This window comes from Mirounga leonina, unplaced genomic scaffold (assembly GCF_011800145.1).
Source record: "Mirounga leonina isolate KUSES-001 unplaced genomic scaffold, KU_Mleo_1.0 Mir_177, whole genome shotgun sequence".
Taxonomy (NCBI): Eukaryota; Metazoa; Chordata; class Mammalia; order Carnivora; family Phocidae; genus Mirounga; species Mirounga leonina.
In genome coordinates, this window is record NW_023270459.1 from 4,822,733 (window position 1) to 4,843,252 (window position 20,520).

A 20,520-nucleotide genomic window follows, 5' to 3' on the forward strand; every position below is an offset into this window, starting at 1 on the left:
CCCCACAGGCACAGCCACAGCCATTTCCAACCCTTTATTGGGGCTCTCTGTTGGCCCCAAATAAATATAATACATTAAACCCAGAGCTGAGGGAATCGTGCACCCCAGAGGCGCCCCCCACAGCCCCAGCTGGGCAAAATAAGTTAGCGGGGGCCTGCCGAAGGCCAGGCCAGCTCCCTGGCTGGGCAGGCGATGGCAGCTGGACTCGCACACGCTGGTCTAAAGTGCATCTCGGTTCTGTGGTCCCCATTTCTGCGTGGCCCCTGGCTGGGCCACTGGGAGGGGGGGCGGGGGGCTCCCGGCGCTCACACCGTGCCAGCGGTGGCCGCCGAGGCTCTGTGTCCGTCTGTCCGTTAGGGGGGTCGGCCACGGGGCTGGGGGTCCTCAGGAGAAGCTGTCGTCGGGCCGTGGCTGGGAGTCGAAGGGAGGGTCTGAGACCGTGATGCCTTGATGGAGCTTCTCCAGCGAGAACTTCATCTGGGAGGAGAAGTGGGCAGGGTGGGAGGTGAGTGCTGGTAGGGCTTCCTGCTGTCGAGGAACTGGGGAGGGTCCAGAGAGGCCACATCCCCTGCCAAGGTCACCCCGTGACAACAGAGGAGCCGGACCGTACCCAGTTTAACTTCTAAGATGCTGCAGATGGAAGGGGCGCCCATGGCCCGGGTTCTGGCCACACCCCACTACATACCGGGTGCTCCTGGGCAAGCCCCGTAACTGTCCCAGGCCCTCCCCCCCCCCGCAGTTGAAAGATCACAAGACAAGTTCAGGGTTCTGATGGCCAAACACCTAGCACTTGGCACAGTAGCTAGTCTTACTCCCTGCTGTGTGACCTTGGGCAATTCTGAGCTTCTCAGACCTTAGCAGCCCTGTTAGATGGGGCACAAGAACATCCCTCTCACAGGCTTGGCCTTGAGGAGCAAATCAGCTGGTCATTTCAGCACACAGAACAGCCCAGCTCCATCTGTGTCTGCGGTAAACGAATTTGTGGAGTCAACTCTGTGCCCTTGGCAATTTAAGAGAGGAAAAGAATCAGGATTTAACTTAGGATGGGGAGGCCGTGCCATCCCTCTCCCTGAGTGATGTGACCCCAGCCTCGCTGCCCCCCACCCCGTCCTGAGCATCTCCCTGCCAGCATGGTTGCAGGGGGGCAACAAAGCCCCTGGAGGTGGGCTCCACATCCTGGTCTCTGGCGACCACACACAATTTCACCGTCACCCACCAACTCGGGCTCTGGTACCCTTGGGCACCCAGCCAATGTCAGCCACTCCTCCACTTCCCACCCCTCCTCCCCCCACCTCAGCACCACCCCCACACCTGACCTTCGTGCCGACCCATCACCACGGTAACTGAGCACCTACTGTGTGCGGGCACTGGGCTCACGCCGATAAGCGCAAACACACGACAAGTGTTTACTATGAGCGCGGCACACTCCAGTGTTAACTCATTTGATGTTCGGACAGTCTTTCCTCCAACAGAGGAGGAAGCCCAGGCCGGCCGTGGTGCAGGGACTTGCACAAGGTCACACAGCAGAATCTGAACGTGGCCGTCTGAAGAGATGCTGAGACTGTACTGCAGAGAGCGGGGCAACCCCTTCTGGAGACGAGACCCTCGTATCCTCGGGAGGAACTCTTTCCCACCCTCATGTGACCCCTTAGTGGGGGTGGGGTTCAGGGACCAAGCCTCCCCGCCCCCAGCCACGGTGACTGGCTCCGTGAGCCCAGTGGCCAGCAAGAACGAGCTCTTTCCTTTGCGCGTGAGCCTGGAGCTGCAGCTGCCACCTTGGTCCAGCGTGGGAGGGGAGGATGCCCCCAAACAAAGCCCACCCCGGCGGTGGGCAGAGTCGGGAGATGGCACGCGCGTGGCTGGATTCAGCCATGCCTGCAGTCCGACACCGTGGACATTCATCCTCGGCTGAGAGCCAATTCTTTCTTCCGTCTTTCTGGCAACCCTGGGAGCTGGGGACTGTGAATGGCTTCCTTGTTGCACAGGGGGAGAAACTGAGGCCCAGGGATATCTGCCACACGCTGGGACCTAAACACAGGGCCCCGCAGCCCCAAAGGCGCACCTCGTCTAGGAGCTCCACGGACGCCCGCAGGATCTGCCTCCACTTGTGCACCTCCGCGCTGTGGAACTGCTTCTGCAGGGCAAGGATCTCCGCCCACTCCGTGGCCGTCTGCGGGAACTTGCTGCACGGGGTGCAGGGCCTGAGTGCGGCCGCCCCGCCCGACCTGCCCGACTTCCCAACCCCCTCGGGCTGCCCACTCACCCCTTGGCCAGGGCCAGACTGTGCCAGGCCTCGAAGGTGTGGGCTGCTCTCTCCAAAGACCAGAGGCGGTAAAAGAGGAGGACATTGAGGGCGATGAGGACGATGAGGCTGAGGGCAGGGATCAGGGGTCAGCGTCCGGACACAGAGGCTCTCCTAGGTCAGCAACACTCACGCAAGCACACCTTGAAGGGGCACCACAACTACCCCCCTTTCCAGAGGAGAAAGCTGACCCAGAGAGGGTGACAGACACGCCTAGGGTCACACAGTCCGTGAGCGAAGTCAGGGTCGCATCCTGGCCACGCCCCTAACTGCCACAGCAGGCTGCCTCGCTGGGAGAGCTGGGGGCTCAGGGCCTGGAGAAGGGGCTGCAGCTGGGGGCTGAGGTGACAGGGGAGGGGGTGCAGGATGCAGGGCCCTACCTCACACAGATCCTGGGGAGGCAGCAACAGGAAGACAAAGAGGTGAGAGCCGCCCCCGCCCCTCCTGGAGCATGCCGCGCAGCCCCTCTCCGGACTGCCGGTGCTGAGAAACTGAGGCCCAGAGAGGCTGAGTGTGTGACCAAGCGGACTCTCACCTCCAGGGCCTGCTGGAAGCTTGGACCTCACTTCCACGTCCTCAGGGTGTCCTGCCCCCCTCCACCCCCGCCCAGGCCTCTGGGCACATGGGTCTCCCTGCCTCACCCTCCGGGGGGGGTCTCAGCTCAGGAATACTCTGCTTTTCCGGGAAGCCTTCCCCAGCCTCCCACAGCTTCCCCGTCCCAGCCCTGTCCCCCAGCACCCTGGCCTGCTGTCTCAGACCTGTCCTCAGGTCTCTAGTCACTTCTGTGTCCCCAGCGTCTCCCAGCTTAGGGCTGGGCACAGAAAACAGGACTGAGATGTGTGACCGTGCTTCTTTTCCAGATCTCTCCCGGTTCCCCTCATTCCACCTCCTCTGGGTGCCTGCTCCCCCAGAAAGCCCTCCCTGCCCCCGGGGCGAGGTCAGGTCCCTCTGACCTCCCAGAGCCCCCAGAGCCTCCCTCTCCCAGCAGGACAGACTTCTCCACGACACACAGAGCAGGATGCCGTGTAAGGAGCTGTGCTGGGCACGTGCCAAACATCCTCTCCCCTCATCTCTGCTATGCTAGGAGGTGAGCCCACGTCCCCACTCTGGCAGATGCCCAGAGAGGCCAGGCACCTGCCTGAGGTCACACAGCCAGAATGCAGAGCCAGGCCTGTCTGACCCCACAGCCCGGGCCCCTTACTCACACCACGCTGATGAGAACCAGGGCGCCGGGGATGCCTGCCCCGGGGCCCTGGTCGGCGGACGGTTCTGAGAAGCGCGAGCTGAGGGAACCTGAAGGAGAGCGCCACGCAGTCAGACAGGGCCATCCCAGCACACCCACCGGGCCTCCCACCCCTGCGCTTCTGCCTGCCCCCCCCCCGGCCCGATGGGACACACCTGAGGTGTGCATGCCGGCCCGGGTGCAGGGGTCCGGGTCCGGGTGCTGGGGCCCGTCACCGTGCCCCCTCCAGCTCAGGGGCCGCTTGCGTCTCCGCAGGCCTGACAGCAGTCCGCGCGCATCCTTCCCGCCTTCCTCCAGGGACAGCTTCTCCGCTTTGGCAAGCTCCCGCTCTGTGGACACAGGAGAGGCCTCTGGGTGGCTGCACCTGGCCAGGCCATGACCCTGTCCCCGGCCTGGCCGACCTCTCCCCTACCCAGGTGGTGGAAGTAATCTTCGATGCCGCTCCAGGAGTTCTTCTCGATGAGTGACTTCACAAGGCTCCAGGGCTGTTTCCGGTAGCGGATCTCAGAAGACACCCTGGGGTCCGGGGGGGGGGGGGCAGGGGGAGGGGGTCAGGGTCTCAATCCAACCATTCCAAGGGGGTGCTTTCCTTCCCCCAATTCAGAGAGGGCCCCTTGTCACCCACAGACCAGACACACCTTGGCAAGTCTCCCAGACTTAGCAACACCCGCCCCCACCACCAGCAGCTGAGCCCGCACCTGGCCCGGACTCTTCCACCTTGCTGCTATGCCCCAGCTCCACACGGGGTCCCAGAGACAGCTCAACCCACCCCAAACTGAGCTCCTGACCTTCCCCCAAACCTATCCCTTGCCACCTTCCCCATTCTGGTCAATGGCAGCTCCGGCCTGTTCGCACAGGCCAGCCTCCTCCGGGTGCCCTGGCACCACCCAAGAGAGGGGACTCTGTCAGGTGAGGGGCAGGGCTGCTGCTCACCGGAGACGGGCCTTGTTGCGGGCAAGACCCAGGATGCAGTAGCGGTGGGCCGTGTAGAAGTAGTCCTGGTAGGGGATGCCCTGCGTCAGCACCTCCGAGTCCACCACACAGCCGCCCGCCTGGGGGCCGCGCCGGAACAGCGTCTGCAGAGACCAGGGAGGAGGCGGGAGTCAGGGCCAGCCCACCCGGCCGGGCCCCCTGCCCAGCCGGCCCCTCTGTCTGGCCCACCTGTGTCTCCACCACGGAGGCGCTCTTGGGGCCCAGCGGGTTGCTGATGGGAATCGTGTACGTCAGCACTCGGCGCTGGTGGCACTTGTCGCCACTCCAGGGACTCAAGGTCACATCTGGGGGAGGGAGGGAGGGCAGAATGAGGAGGCCATTCTCCAGTCTTCTGCCCACAGGCTGTGGGAACCAGCCTTCTGGGATAGTTCCAGTTCTCTGGGGACTCGGCCCCAAACCCACCCTGGCCCCATGCCCCATCCTGATGTCAGCCCCACCTTCCTGCTGGACCCCTAAAACTTCAGATGTTGGTAATACTCCAAGCTGGGACCTCTCTCTTCCCTATGCTTGTCACCCATCCTGGGGCCATCTCATCTGCTCCTGCAGCCTCAGCCTCCCTCTCTGTACCAGTCCTGGGGTCCTGTGACCTCCTGAGCATCTTCCCTCGGAAGTTCCCCAGACATCTCACACCCACCAGGTCCCACACTGGCCTTGGCATCCCCCTAAACCTACCCCCCCTCCTCTTGGGAGCTGGGATCTCGGGATCCCAGCTCAGGGGTAGCCCCACCATCCTCCAGACTCCCCCTAGCCCTGGGCCCTGCCCTGGATACTCCCTCCCCCTTGTGTTCACTTGACCTCCTAATCATCACTCCTGGTTCAGCTCATCCCTGCCTACCCAGGGCCCCACTCCGGCCCCCCTGAGTTTCTGGCCTCAGTCTCCACCTCTGAGGTCCAGGGGGTAGCTTCTTAAAGCCAAGCCTGTCCCTGCCCCTAACCTGCCTAGAACATTCCATGGCTCTCCAGGGCCTCTGGACAGAATCTGAGTCCCTGAGTCTGATGTGCCCATCCCTCCAGGACATTAGCATAGTATCAGAGGACTGTGGGCCCCCAACTCAAGGCACGGTCTCACTCATTCTGCAAGGGATTCTACATGGCTCATTTTCAACAACACAGAAAAAAGAAACAGAGGAAGACGACTATCTGACTAGCCCCCCCCCCCCCCGCTTGAATCCCTTCCACAGCCTCCTGAGCCATTCAGCTGGTCCCACAGTGAACCCTTCCATGTCACCTGGCGCTGTGGCTTCACCTCGCTACGCCTGGCCACAGAGGCCCGGCCTCAAGGGACTCTCCCAGTGTCTGCCCCTGGCCTCAGGGCCTTTGCAGATACCCCGCTGGCCTCCTGGGTTTCTCCCCCATCTCCTCCCCTTTCCCCAGAAGAGTTCCTCCTTCAGGTCTTGGTTCCAATGCCACATCCTTCCAGCAGCTTCTCCTGAGACCCCTCAGGTCACAGATACCCCTCTGACGCTCACAGTCCCGGCACATCTGTGACTTATTTGTGTGTCTATTTACTGTCGTTCTCACTAGATTCTCGACTTCATCTGTCCTGGCCTCTGCACAAATCCGACAGAGCGGCCACTAAATGTGTGATCACGAGTTTGTGTTTATTAAATGCTTACTATATGCCACTGCTCTTGGCAAGTGTCTAGTATCAACTCATACAGCCCTCAGAAGACCTGCATACACCAGGGGCTATTATCACGCCCCCAACATACAGAGCCAGAAACTGAGGCAGAGAGGCTCACAACCCTGCCCGAAGCCACTCAGTTAGTTCAGAGGCAGAGCCGGTCCGGTCCGGTCTCGAGGAGGACGGGCTTCTTGCTCGCCCACCGCCCAACCTGCCGCATCTGCTCCGCAGGGCCCGCCTGTCTCCTGCTTCGGCCTCCCTTCCCCCTCCCCTGCACCCACGGGAGCTCGGCCCCCTGACCTGTGAACTTGCACTGCTGCAGGAAGCCCTGCAGGAAGGGCGAGTCTGAGAAGAGCATCTGCTGCAGCCGCTCGGCACCAACGTGGAAGACGGAGTTGATGAGGAGCCGGCCGGAGAGGTCAGGAAGCAGGGCGGCCAGGTCAGCTGGGTGACAGAGAAGGACAGTGGAGGCTGCACTGCTCCCTCCTCGTAGCAGCCCCTTGCTTCCCCTCCGGTGACCGCTCCTCTCCACTCCCAGGCCTTGCACAGTGGAGGGGCAGCCCCATCCTCCCGGGCCCGGGTGGACGCTGACCAGAGCACTGCTTGGCCCCTTTCTGCCGCAGAGGTGGCTTTAGGGCAGGCATGTCTGCCGGGGCTCAGCCAGCCAGAGCCACCGTGACCAGTTCACCGAGCAGCACCCGGAGGCCCAGCCAGTTGCCCCCCACCCTCCCCACGACGGCAGGGGTGGGCCTGTGCTCCCAGGCTCACCCGCCTGAGCTCTCGGCCGCAGTGATTGGCTCGGGGGTGGGCCTGGGCTCCAAGGTGGACCAATGAGAGCCAAACCTAGAGCTTCTGGTGCCCCCCATGGGAAAATCATGCTTTCTCTCTGCTAGACTTGCTGGGGCAGGGCTGGGGAGCTCCGTACCACCCCGCCCCCCAGAATGGAGGCTACCTGAGAAGGAAGCTGGCACAGAAAATGGAAAGAGCAATAACAAGAGCCAGCACGAACTGGCCCGAGCACTTTACAAATATTAACTCACTTCAATTCTCTTAACCTCGACCCTATGAAGTCCGTATGACTATTGCTCACCCCATCTTTCAGATGAGGAAAATGAGGCTCGAGCAGTTAAATAATTTGCCCAAGTTACACAGCTCGGAGGCAGTGCGGCCAGCATTTGGGCCCTGGCAATCTGGCTGCAGAGTCTGTGCTCTTACCATCTGCCCTGCTGCCTTCAAGGCAGAGCTAAAGACAGATTTCTAACAACACCATCTGAATGCCTGCACCCCCCAATTTCTTAGTGCCGTGAGCCAGCCAATCCCTTGCTGATGCCAGTCTCAGTAAGGGCTGTCACGTGTAACCGAAGCGGACGCCTCGGGCCCCTGCCTCACCTTCCTCCCCCGTGGACGAAGAGGAGTTACTCGTGTCTGTCAACAGTTCCTCACTGCGCAGCAGGTCCAAGGGGCCCACGGAGGTGGGCCCCTCAGGGGGGGTCGGCTCAGTGCTTGGGGGTTCAGCCACCGGGGTCACTGTCTGGCTGGAGGAGGCATCTGGCTGGCTGTCCGTCTGCTCCTCCTTGTCCTCCTCTGCCTGCAGAGAAAGGCTTAATCCAGCTCCGTCTCACCTCCACTCCAGCCTGAGGGCCCCCCGTGTGCCCACATTGGCCATAAGGATTTGAGACTGTAGGAAAACCGATGCTGGGGGGTTGTGTGTGCACATAAAGCTTCCAGCCAAGCCGCAAGGGGCCCTGGGGCTGCCCAGATGAAGGCCTCTCTCAGCCCCTACCAGGCTGTCCTGCGTGCCTGGGCCATAAGCCTTCTCATGCCTCTCCTGCCCATCTGTCTATCCTTCCATGCCTGGTCTGTCCATCTTTGTCAGTCCATCATTCCTTCTTTCCTTCCATCCATCCAAGTCTTGCTTCTTCTGTCTCTCAGTCTCTTCCTGTCTTCTGCCCTTTTGCCTCTCTCTCATTCCCTGTTTTCTTTGCCCATCTTCTCAGCTCCATCCCATCCCTCTATCCATCCCCTCCCTTAGCCCTCCATCCACCTCTTCTCTGGCCCTCTCTCCCTTCCCCTTCCCCCCGCCCCAACATCTCAGTCTGTCCCTCTCCCTGACACCACTCCCCACTGTCCTCTGTCTCTTTCTATCAGCATCCTCGTCCTTCCCACATCCTCTGCTCACCCCATGATCTGCATCGCTGCTGGCCCGGGAAAGGTTGGGGGTGATGTGGCCACGGCGCGAGCCCACTGGGCTCGGCTCCTGGCTGTTGTCGGCTGCCCCTGAGGGGGTGATGTCACTCAGGGCAATCACGTCTCCCACTTCCTTGGGGCTCCTGTGGGGAAAGGGAGGGTGTGGAATCGCTGTATCTTTGAACCCCACACACCCTCCTGGTCTCCCAGACTGTATGCCCACCTCAGTCCACCCGGGACTCCAGGAGCTCTGCACACAGCCCCTACTGTCTCCCCCACCCCGGGAACCAGCCACCAACCTCTGACTCACCCCAGACCGTTGAGCTGCAAGGGGCAGACATAGTCCTCATCCTCACTGGTGAGACCCAGCTCTGAGCCGTAGCACTGATGCACCAAGTGCCAGAGCTCCCGGGGGCTCAGCGTCTGGGCAGGGAGGACATGGGGTTGGCCTCCATCTAACGGGGCCCAGAGCCCTTCCGGTCCCTGTCCCCGCTAGCCCTCAGGCTCAGCATTCCCGAGGTGTCCACAAGGGGGCAGCAGCGTCTCCGGTCTCCGCCCTCCCCCCCATCCAGCTCCAACCCCCCTACCAGGCAGGTGTCAGGGTGCTTAGGACTTGCCCCTTAGGTCCTCACAAGACTCCCACATCCACAGGTTAGCGTTCCCAGATTTACAGAGGAGAAGTTGAGGCCCGGGGAGTGGAGGTCACGCGCTTGAGGTCCCACAAGTGACCCGGGGCACCACGGGGATTCAAACCCAGCCGGACTCCAGAGCCAAGGCTCCCACCCGCCACGCTGTCCTGCCCCCGTTTTCCTGAGCATTCCTGGCCCCAGCGGCTGGAGGCCCATGTCGGAAGAGCAGTGATAACCACAGGAGCTGGGCAGCCAACCACCGGCTTGTTACGGGGTGCCAGGCCTGGTGGGCAAACTCACTGAATCTTCTAGAACACTTCTGTAAAGCGCTAACATCATCATTTTAAGGCAATGACGCTGAGGCACAGAGGTGCTCAAGTGGCCGTGGCAAGACGTGACCCCAGGGCCGGGGCAGGGCCAGCCTGCCTCATGAGAGCTGACCTGACTGAGCACTTACTCTGGGCCCAGCTCTGGCTGCTGTGAAGTAGGGAATGTCCCTCTCTGATGGGGCTCAGTGACTTGCTCCAGGTCACTCAACTCCTCGGGGATGGAGCCAGAACTCGAACCGCCCCCGCAGTCTGGCTCCAGGGCCTGACCTTTGAACCCTCCTCCCGCCCTCACCCTCCCTGGAGTCTCTGACACCACGCTGTCTCTCTCTCAGGCTCCTGCGCCCACACCGTCACCCCGATCACCCCTGAGGAAGGGCACAACTGGACAAGCGGGTTGGGCTGCTGAGGTGCCGCAGGCGCCCCCCCCCCCCCCCCCCGTCGCAGACACGGACCATGGCCCCCCCCCCACCGCCGACAGCTAGCCACCCTCCCCCCCTGCCAGCAGAAACCCAATTTGTTTGGGGCGAAAAGCTTCCCCAGCCCTAGGGATAAATTATAACTGGTTTACACCAAGTTTTCCATCCGTCCTTTGCAACTGGGGGGGTCCTATTAGCCGGTTCTAGCCAAAGACATGCAAAGAGGAGTTGGCTTAAAGGGGGCTTTCCCTCCCTGATAAAGGAAAGTGCCCTTCCTACCCACCCATTTTCTCCTTCACGTTTGGGACACTTAATGTGACTGAGGGCATGATGCCTATGGCCGAAGCAGCCATCTTGCAACCACGAGGCAACAAGCATGTGGACAAAACATCAACATGCAGAAGGCGGACAGTGTGGAAGAATAAACAAGAGCTGGGGTCCTTATGACATCGGCGAGGGACGGGAGCCCTCAAACCCACCCTGGGCTGCCTGCCTCCAGACCCCTAGTTAGAGGAGTGTCAGCATGACACAGAACCCAAGTGCCACAGGTCAGAACCCCAGCTCTGCCACATAAAATGCCTCGTGACCACGGGAAGGCTATCCCTCCACACTTCACTGGTGAAACAGCTGCCCCCCCAGGGTGGTTGTGAAGTTAAAGTGAATTAATGCCTGCAATGCTCAGAGCAGGGCCTGGTACCCAGGAGCACCCCAAGTATTAGCTACTATTGTTACTCAGGAAGTAATTCAGTATCTGTTTGCTTAAAGCACGTGTGGTTGCGTTTTCCGTGACTTGCAGCCGACTGTATCCTATCTAAACTCATGCAACCACAGCGAGCGTGGCCGGGGAGCCTGGAGGCCAGCCCATCGGAATAGGCCGAGTCTAAAGGCCCTTACTCAAAACCTCTGGGGCAAGACATAAGTCAAGATTAAGAAGTTTGGGGACCTGAGAAAGATAATGCAGTGCCTATCCTGCATGTAGTAATATGGTACCAATAATGATGGTGGTATTGTATTTAGTATCCAGTGCACTATGTACCAAAGGTTCTCCAAGTGTGGCCCAAGGATTTCTGGGGGTCCCCCAACCCTTTCAGGAGGTCCATAACATCAAAACCATTTCCGTAAGCGTGGTTAAGCGTTACTAGTAGTATGAGATGCTACTTTCCTTTTTCGCTTTTATTCTCACACTGGTATACTGTGGAATTTTCCAGAGGCTACGTGACATGTGACGCTGTCTTTTTCTGGGGTCTCATGCAGTGTATGCTCGTGTATTGTTGTGGTTAAGAATTCCCCAGTTTCAGCTTCTAATACAGCAGATATTGGTAGATATAACCCACTTGAACAAAAGCTCTTTGGGGTCTATAATTATTTTAAAGAGTAGAAAGGGTTCCTGAAGCTACAGACTTTGAGAATCACTGGCATATTCAATCCTGGATAGATACTATAACTTTATGTTGATTTACAATCACATCTAAGATGTACCCCAGTCAAACACGTTAATATTTTTTGTCCTGAAACATAAGAACGGTCACATGGAGATAAACATAGGCCTGTGCTATCCAAGAAGCACGTGCCGCCATTTAAGTTTAAATGAATCAAAATGAAATGAAATGAAAAATGCAGATCTTCAGCTACGCTATCCACTTTTCAAGAGTTCAACAGGCCCATGTGGCCAGTGGCTGCCATACTTTGACAGCACAGATGGAGAATCCTTTCATCGTAATGGAAAGTTCTATTAGAGAGTGCTGATGTAGACTAGAAATAACCATGTCAGCTCAGGGTCGGATTTTGCTACGGCACACACAAAGGCACCTTCTCATTTTCAGAGCATTTTGGATTTGTGGAGGTGAAGAAAGGGCCATGGATACATGGATACGTGTCCATGGGGGCAGGGCCAGGCACCAGAGCCCGTGGTAGCCCCTGCTGGGGTCTACACAGGAAGCTGCAGGCAGGGCAGGCCTGTGCCCATGGAGGAGAGCTAAGGGGCCCTCCAGTTCCCCAAGTTGTGGCTCTCCTGGCTCCAGGACTCCCCCTCAGTCCGCCATCCATTTTCACCCAGACCTACCTTTTCAAGCAGCGCATTCTGCCAGAGGCGGAAGATGAGAAGGAAGCAGCGGTCCCGGGCCCCAAAGGAGGTGAAGAAATGCTGCAGGAGAGAGAGGAGTGTGAGGGCATGGGGGACAGACATGGCCAGAGGGAGCGGAAGCTCCGTCACCACCCACACTTTGTGCCGGGATCTCCATCCTGATGTATCCATTCATTCGTCCCATCATTCACTTCACAGAATGTTTATCCTGTGCCCAGCCTGGCACCGGACGACGCTGGAGTCCCTGTGACAAGGAGACGGCCCCTGGCCCTGCCCCCAGAGCTCACAGTGCAGAGCAGGAGACAGGCACAGCCCTGGGTGGGCGGGCTGTGAGGGAGGAAGCCCAGGGCACTCTCCCAGTCTCCTTCGGCCAGGAGGGATGGTCACCTAATCCACATTTGGCCAATAAAACACAAAGGGAAGTCTGCTGGGAGGTCTCCCCACCACTCCCTCTCCCTTCCTGTCTGAGTCATGGTGCCAGGCAGCCATCTTGGGACCATGAGGCAACAATCATCAGGATAGAATGGAGCGTCAGGGAAGGCTTCCAAAGAGAGGGGACATCTGAGTTGACAGATATGTGGGAGGGAAGAATTCTATTACCCAGAGCAGCTATGTGAAGGGGCAGGCCACAGAGACTGAGACGAGGGGCTGGTGGGGGGGGGGGTCCAGGTCGGAGGTGACGGGAGCCTAGGGCAGGCCAGTAGGGGTGGCGGGGGGAATAGAGAGAAAGCGCGGGATCTGAGAGTTCAGGGTGCAGAATAAACAGGGCTTGGGACGGGAGGGGCTGGCTGAGACCAGTGACCACAGGCCACCCGCCCCAGCCCCCAGCAGGTCCTCCGGCTCACCTTCTCGCTCTCAGTACAGATCTGGATGGCATTGGGGATCAGCTTGGCTGTTTTTTCCTTCTTCAGACACGTCACTTCCTTCAACTGGATGGAAATCTGAAGACGAGAGGCCGGTCAGAAGAGGCCCAGGCCCGGTCCGCCCCAGCCCCTCCACGTTTTGTCCCGAGTTGGCTCACTGTGGTTTCCCAGCGGAAGATGTTGCTGTAGAAGCAGATCCAGTTCTCGGAGAGGTAGAGGCGGCCCTGGAGGAGGATCTCGCGCTGCAAGGCACAGGAGTAATCTGAGGCGGCCGAGGGGAGAGACGGCAGACGCCTGAGTCACACACGCTGTGCCGGCCAGCGCGGGCGGGACAGGCGGGCGGGCAGCACGGGGGGCTCAGGGCCCGGCCCGGGGACGGGGTCTGCGCGGCAGGACTCACCCACGATGAGGCGTTCGGCCTCGGGGAGTTTGCTGAACAGTTTCCGGAAGTCCTCGTTCCGCTGTTTGTACGTGGGGCTCAGCATCTGGGTGAGTTGGGGGGGTAAGAACCCAGCTGGGGGTTCACATCCCTATACTTCTGCCCCACAAAGTGCCCAGAAGCCCCCCCACCCATCCCGGTCTTCCCCGGCCCTTAACACAAGACTAACCATCATGAGAGCGGTCATTTACTGATTTCCACTGTGCCAGGTACCCACCGGCACCACTGACTCTTAGCGAGTGCTCCCTTCAGCCTTGTAAGGTTGGGACAGTGTCTCCAGAGACAGGCCCAGAGAAGTTAAGCAACTCACTCAAGGACACACAGGAAGTAAGCCGCGCAGCACAGGATGTGACCCTAGGTCCACCAACCCCAGCACCCAATTCCTTGACTGCTGCAGCTTGGGGCTCCTGGCCCGGCACCTGTCCCCCTCCCTGTCTCCCCTCCAGCCGGCCCCCCCAACACTTACACTGTACCAGCTCTGCATCTTCTGCAAGAGAAAGGAGCAGAGTCAGAATGAGCCCTAAAGTCCCTGCCCTTCCCCCTGTCTCCCCACCCCACTGGGCTTGCCCCGACCTTGCTATTGCGGATGAAGTTCCGGCTGCCCAGGCTCTGGGTGCTGGGCGTCCCAGGCACCGCCCCCTTCTCCGAGGAGCTGTCTGACCCCTTCTCCACCATGGTGCCTGGTTCAGGCTCAGGGTGGGGTCGGCTCGAGGGCAAGAGCTGCAGCCGCTTCCGGAGAGATGGGGAGCTGCTTGGCGTGCTTCGGCCGGAGTGGGGGGCGGTGCTGGGGGAGGAGAAAAAGAGGGGCATTGGGGTGCGGAACAGGTGAGGTGTGGGGGCAGGCCTATCTTAGGAGGCCCACACATCAGCCCATTGATCCCCACCCACCCATTCGACTCCACTTCCAGCAGCGTGACAGAGCGGGCCATTCCCTAACTCTCTGCACCTCAGTGACTTCGTCTATGACCCATGGGTGATAAACACATGTCCTCGTCTGCTTGTTTAGACACTTCAATGGATCAATACATCAGTAGCCCCTGGCATAGAGTGAGCTCTCAAGAACACCTGCTATTTTTAAAACTAATTTATTCAGACGAGAGCGGGCGCGTTCAGGGTGGTATGGCCGTAGACTAAAACTAATTTATTCATAAATAAATATTTATTGAGTAGCCCCTCCCCACTCAATTGCTTGAGCTAAAAACCTAAGCCTGTGCTTAATTTTTTTCTTGTTCACTCTCCATTTCTAATCTGTTAGCACATCCCACCTGCTCTACCTCCAAAATCTATTTCCATTACTTCTATTGTACCCATCTCCCCTGCTCCGGCGCCCTGGCCCAGACTCCATCCTTGCCCTCCTGGACAGCACAGCAGGGTTCCCTGGGTTCTCCCTGGGTTCCCTGTCCCCATTCCCGCCCCTTGCTGTCAGCTCCCCACCCCAGAGGGAGCCTGTGAACCCGACTCGCGCGCGTCAGGGTCCTTCTGGCTGCATCGCACTCCAGGTAAAGGCCAAGTCCTCATCTTGTCACCCTAGGCCCTGGTGTGGCTCACACCCTCCACTTCAGCCACCCCCAGCCTCCTTTTGTCCCTACGCTCGCCTGTTGCATTCCCACGTCAAGGCTTCTGCACTTCTGTTCCCTCTGCCTGGAACGGCCTTCCACAGCCCAGCCTGACAGGCTCTGTCTTATTGGGCTCGAATGCTCCTCTTCCCCTGGGGACCCAGCCCCGCGGCCTACCTCACACCACCTCAACTCAGCCGGATGGCCTAGTCGTTTTGCCTATTGTTGCCTCCGGCTGTGCATTAAGAAAGTCTTAGTCACCACTGTGTCCCTGGCACCCAAAACTGTACCCAGCACGGAGTGAACTCTCAAGAAACATCGGCGGCTGCAGGAATGCTCTGCGCGTTGGCTGGAGCGGGAGCCACCAAGGGACACTTGCTGGCGCTGTACCAAGGCTCTGGCAAGCTCTCCGTAGGAGTACTTATTCCTCGGGCAACCTGGACGTGCGACGGTAGCACCATCCCTGCCTGGCAGAGCAGGAAGCCGGACGCGAAGCAGCCAACCACCTGTCCCAGGACGCACAGCTGCTTGAAGCCAGGGCATGATTCCACCTCGGGGGCCTCCATCGGCTGCTCAAACTTCCCTCTCTTGCCTCCAAGCTTCAGCACACGCCAGTCCCTCACTGCGGACTGCCCTGGGCTCCCATCCTGTCGCTAACCACTCTGCTGCCACTCTGCCTCTGCGTCCCCCATCCCAGCCCTGACTACTTCCCGGTGGCCACTTGTCCGACGACAGCCCCATCTCTCCCCCGCAGGTCTGTGAGCTCCCCAACGACGGCAAGGTCCTGGTCACTGCTCTGTCCCCAGTACAGCTCAGGACAGGACCCAGGGTACGCACTGCCGCCACACCTGTGCAATGAGTTTGTGGGACAGAATAACTAAGTAAGTAAATGAAATAGGTGGTGATCTGGGCCACTGCCATGCCCCTTGGACGGCTGCAGCGGCCTTCTCCCAGGTCTCCCTGACACCCATCCCCCACTCTGCTCCCCTCCTGTGGCCAGCAGGGGGGCAGCTATGAACACCTGAGTCGGGTTGGGGACCCCCTCCCTGGGCCAGCTGTACCTGACTCCAGCTAAATGAACCTCTGGACCCTCTCATCAACCTCTTGCTCACCCTTCCCCAGCTCCTACCTTGCCTGTCCCCTCTGTCCAGATGCCCTCCATCTCACATTTCGGGAGGGCTCCCTCACCTCCTTCCCGTCTCTGCTCAGGGGATGCTTCTTCAAGTCAGCTTCCTCGCACCTCTATCTAAACCACACTCCCCACCTCTCGATCCCGCTCCCTCTTCATCTTTCTCCACAGCACGTCCTGCACTTGACCTGCTGTCGTGTCTCTCTCTGCGCTCCGCAGGCGAAGGCGCTTTGTTTCCAGCTGCATCCCCAGGGTCTAGGACGAGGCTGGCGCACGGAGCATTTGCTGGTGCAGACGGAATGAAGGAGCGCCCCTCTCCCGCCCCTCACAGAACCGGGATCCAAGGAGGTGTGAGACTTGCCCCCCCTCAGCGACCCCCGCCACGCGCTCCCCCAGTGCCTTGGGGCCTGCCCATGACGGGAATAACTGCATCCGCCTCACAGGGTTGTTGCGGGGAGAAAGAGAGGTAACAGACAGTTGACCCTTGAACAGCACAGGTTTGAACTGTGCGGGTCCACTTATATGGGAACTTTATTCAGTAAATACAGTACGGTCTTGTAAAGCTATTTGCTTTATGACTTTCTTAATACCATCTTTTCTAGATTACTTTATCGTAAGAATACAGTATACAATACAGATAGTATACCAAAAAAATGTGTTCATCGACTGCTTATGTTATCGATAAAGCTTCTGGTCAACAGTAAACAATTGGGAGCTAAGTTTGGAGGGAGTCAAGAAGTACACACCAATTTTCAACTGCACAGCAGGTCAGCACCCCTCACCCCACGTTGTTCAATGTCAAGTGCATATAAAGCCCAGCACGTGGTAGGCACTCTGGTTTGATCAATAGGTTCTGTCGGACTAAAACGGAGGGCAAGGCCCTGCCACTGCCCCAGCGCACCTCTGCTCCAGACAAACGCTGACGCTGATGGGCCCCAACCAACACCTCGGCCTGGGGCGCAGAGCCCAAACTGACCCCAAGCTCCATCCTTCACTCGCTAAGTATGCATGAAGCACATGCCCTGCGCCAGGCGCTGGGGACACAGAAGTGAGCAAAACAGATACCATCCCGGCCTGCGGGGACCTGACATTCCAGTTGGGGAACCGAGATGAGCAACAAGAACACGTGTCAAATGGAGACGCTGAGCTCAGGCACCGCTCGGCCTGTGCGACCCACGGCAGGCCTCCTGAATCCGAAACTGGGGGTGGGGCCCAGGACATGGAAGCATGTTCAAGTCTGAGGACCACGGACACAAAGGAGGGCTAAGTGGATGGGTGAGTGGGGTGCAGGGCACACTTGAGCTGAGCCCGAGGACGAAGAGCAGCTCGGCCAAAGAGCAGGGGAACACTGTTTTTAGGGACAGGGGTGTGGAGTTCAGGGACAGGACTGAGCCTGGCAGGTCTGAGGAGTGAGGTGGCCAGTGGGGCAGGAGAAGGACAGGAGGGCACAGGCCCCCCCCCTTCAGGTCCCTCAGGCCCCTCTGGCCCAGGTCAGGAGTTTGGGCTTCCCCCTGAGGGCACTGGTGAGCTACGGAAGGGTTCTGAAGGAGGGGGTGACCACTTTCCTCCCCTGCCTCATCTTCTCACCTCTCTAGCCTGAAATGCAGACCCCTCCTCTACCTGTCCTACTTTCCCACGGCCGCAGGCCTATGCCCCCAGATCTTGCTCTTTCGTAGGAGGAAGAGGAAGTGCTCGAGAGCAGGCACGGCCCTGAGGCTGCCCTCCCAGGCAGGCTGCGGCAGAGGGAAGGGAGGAGCCCGCTGTGGCTGGAGGACCGTTATGGGGGGGGAGGGACTCGGGAGAAAACAGGGTTTTCCTGGGCCTACACAGGCCTGGAGCTCCCTCTGGTCAAAGAGGGGCAGATGCACATGCAGGTGTGCATAAAAGGGAAACGTGGGGTGGGTCACACGCAGCCGGTGTAGGCAAACGGTACTTTCCCACCGTTGCCAGAAGCCGCCCCGCCGCCCCGCCCCACAGCACAACTCTCACAGGGGTGACACTCTCGCACCCAGCGCCTCAGGGTTCTAGCATAAAGATTCACACGGCCGCAGCATTGCAAGTATGCGACAGCCACAAAGTCCCAGAAGTTACACACACACACACGCCTGTCCCCGATGCACACAGGTAGCTGCAGAGGGTCACAGAAATCACAGAAAGTTCCCGATAAATGACATTCACACAGAACGGCCACAACAAAGTCTCCGAGAAGAGGTGAAAGCAAATGACATTCTACGGAGAGAGCCAGACAAGTAAAGGAGCGGTCACAGAGAACTCAGCCAACGCAGGTACCGTGTAGGTGAACTTAAGCCAGAGGGTCAGCTCGGCTCTCCCGGTGTTCACCGCCCGGTGGGGAAGACACAGCGAAGGGCTGCTCTAACACGGCAGGGGACCGAGGGGTCAGCGGTGGCTGCTGCCAGAGAACCCAGCCACTCACACGGCCACGAAGGACCCAGGGGGTCACGGACGCAGCTTACCAACACAGCGGCCAGCTATGGAAATGACGCGTGCGACATGGTTTACAAACTCTAACAGGAGTGCAGTGTCAGTCATTACTGCTCCCAACAGCCAAGGGTACACCCCAGGCCTCGGGAAAGAGGGTCCCGGGCCCACTAAGAGCCACAAGGGATCTCTCTTTGTGCCCTCACACACACAACGCCCCCAGGGTCTCCGCTGCACACACGGAAGCCCAGGCACATCCAGAACTGTCACATACGGATTACGGCTACACACAGGAACTTTCACCCAAAGATGTCATCAGAAGTGACAGGCACAACCCCAGGGGGTTGCAGCCATATACCCCAGGCCCCGGACACACAACGTCATATAGGGACACACACAGGTCACTTACATTTGCACCAAGAGCTAATGTGTTCAGAGGTAAACGTAGGCACAGAGACACAGAGTGATGAATGTAAACGCTGCGTACACACACCACCAAGTCACGACTGGACACAGAGGCAACTCACAGTGACACCTGGAGCTACAGATGGAATCAGAGGCAAATTCTACAGCCACACACACAGCCAGAGGGGATCTCAGCTGTCTGCACACCAGGGGACCTAGACACAAGTACGCACACTCCAAAGGCACAACCAGACACGCATGGGTCTGACGGGATGCGATCATACATTACACACACATACAACACAGAAGGTCACAGCCACACGCAGCCCCCCCACACACACACACAACTAGTGTCACAGTCAGACATACTCGGGGAATTTACAGTAACACATGGAGCCACAGATGGAGTTTGACATAAATTACACACACAGCCAGAGAGGATGCACAGCAGGAATGCAGACCCGCATACACACACTTCCAAGACACCTACAATTCCTACTCGAAAACACAGCGGGCCAGACAGGGAGAGGAAGTTCAATTCCGGGCCCAGGACCCGGAATTTCAGGCACGAGGCCGGCCGGCCACGAAGCCCCCACCAGCAGCCCAGCGCAGGGACTCGCCACAGACAGAGGCGGTGGGAGGGGGCCCAGGCCAAGGGGGGCTGCTCCCGGGCCTGCCGCCGAGCTCCGTGGCCTGTGCGCGGGCCAGCCGGGGCTTGTGTGCGCCCCGCATCCACCCCAGGCCCAAAGCCCGGGGTCAGCCCCGCGCCCACCCCTCGCCTCCCGGACCGCGGCCAGCTAGGCCGGAGCCCTCCCCGCAGGCCCGACTCCCCGCGGACGAGCCCGGGACTCCCACCAAAGCTCCGCCACCCCGGCGCGTCTCGTCCGGGCGGTGACGAGCCTGGGTCCCCCCCCCCCGCCGTCGGCGCCCAGGCCCCAGCGCAGCGCCGGCCCCCTCCCCGCCCCCACCCGGCGCCGCCCCCGCCCCCCCGCCTGGGCTCCGGTCGCGCCACCGCCGAGCCGAGCGCGCGCGGAGCCCCGGGCCGGCCGGCCCCGTCCTCCCGCCCGCCCGCCGCGCCCCCGCCCCGGTCCTTACTCGAACATGGATGCGGCGCGGCGGGCGCGCCCGGCCGCAGGGCAGGGCTGGCCGAGCGGGGCTGGGCTGAGCTGGGCGTCCCTGCGGGGCACCTGCCTCGCCTTCCGGGGCCGCCGCCCCCACCCGACCGCGCCGCCCGCCGCCCGCCGCCCGCACAAAGGCCGGAGCCCGGGAGCCGCGGGAGCCGCCGCAGCGTCAGCGCACCCGTCCCGCCCCCGCCCCGTCGCGTCACGGCGCCGCCCCCGCCCGCGCGGGAAGGGGGGCGGCGCAGCGGGAGGGCCCGCGGGCCCGGGCGGGGGGAGGGGGAGGGGCGCCGACCGGCACCGCGGCGGGGGGGTGGGGGGGGCGGCCCGGCCCGCGGGAGAGCCGCCGCGAGCGGGAGTTAGAGACGCAGGCACGGGGGCGCAGGGGGAGGGCGAGCGAGCCGAGGAACCGAGAGGGGCGGCCGGGACGCCGGAGCCACCGAAACAGGGGAGAGGAAAAGAGAGCCAGACACTGAGAATCGAAGGAGGCAGAGAAGTGAACAGAGAAGGAAGGACGGAAAGACAAACAGACTCGATTCAAACGAAACACCGCCATGGCAGCTGCCTTTGGCACCGGCCACGACCCTCTCCCCTGGTACCCGGAAAGCGTCTTCAGCTCCCCTTCTGCCCCTGGCCGGGAAGGAACCTGAGAGGTGGGACGGAGCTGGAGGGGCTGGCGGGGGGCGGTGGGATGGAGATTCTGGGAAGCGGAGGGGTGGGGGCTGCGAGCACAGGGGAACCGCGGCTGGCGGGAAGGGGTGCGGC

At 60.3% G+C, this 20,520-nt stretch overlaps 1 protein-coding gene and 1 long non-coding RNA gene across 3 annotated transcripts in view; one reads left to right on the plus strand and one right to left on the minus strand.

Moving 5' to 3' along the window:
* Positions 1-20,520, minus strand: part of GRAMD1A (GRAM domain containing 1A) — a 24,603-nt gene continuing 4,083 nt past the window's right edge. Inside the window, exons 1-19 of one of the 2 annotated variants that reach the window (XM_035023598.1) lie at positions 19,733-19,881; positions 13,682-13,892; positions 13,575-13,595; positions 13,070-13,154; positions 12,828-12,931; positions 12,652-12,747; positions 11,786-11,866; positions 8,660-8,772; positions 8,342-8,492; positions 7,552-7,750; positions 6,463-6,606; positions 4,707-4,822; positions 4,479-4,621; positions 3,958-4,061; positions 3,701-3,874; positions 3,508-3,595; positions 2,264-2,371; positions 2,063-2,183; positions 3-477 (exon numbers count right to left, since the gene is read on the minus strand). In XM_035023598.1, the coding sequence (XP_034879489.1) occupies positions 385-477; positions 2,063-2,183; positions 2,264-2,371; positions 3,508-3,595; positions 3,701-3,874; positions 3,958-4,061; positions 4,479-4,621; positions 4,707-4,822; positions 6,463-6,606; positions 7,552-7,750; positions 8,342-8,492; positions 8,660-8,772; positions 11,786-11,866; positions 12,652-12,747; positions 12,828-12,931; positions 13,070-13,154; positions 13,575-13,595; positions 13,682-13,892; positions 19,733-19,740 (2,160 nt within the window). In that variant the 5' untranslated portion in view covers positions 19,741-19,881 and the 3' untranslated portion in view covers positions 3-384. Of the gene's footprint in view, positions 478-2,062; positions 2,184-2,263; positions 2,372-3,507; positions 3,596-3,700; positions 3,875-3,957; positions 4,062-4,478; positions 4,622-4,706; positions 4,823-6,462; positions 6,607-7,551; positions 7,751-8,341; positions 8,493-8,659; positions 8,773-11,785; positions 11,867-12,651; positions 12,748-12,827; positions 12,932-13,069; positions 13,155-13,574; positions 13,596-13,681; positions 13,893-19,732; positions 19,882-20,520 lie in introns of those variants that run through there. The other variant, XM_035023597.1, reaches the window with a different exon arrangement.
* The window catches only part of LOC118022891, a 9,681-nt gene continuing 9,238 nt past the window's right edge, over positions 20,078-20,520 (plus strand). The window contains exon 1 of the long non-coding RNA XR_004682587.1: positions 20,078-20,408. This is a non-coding gene — a long non-coding RNA (uncharacterized LOC118022891). The remainder of the gene's footprint in view (positions 20,409-20,520) is intronic.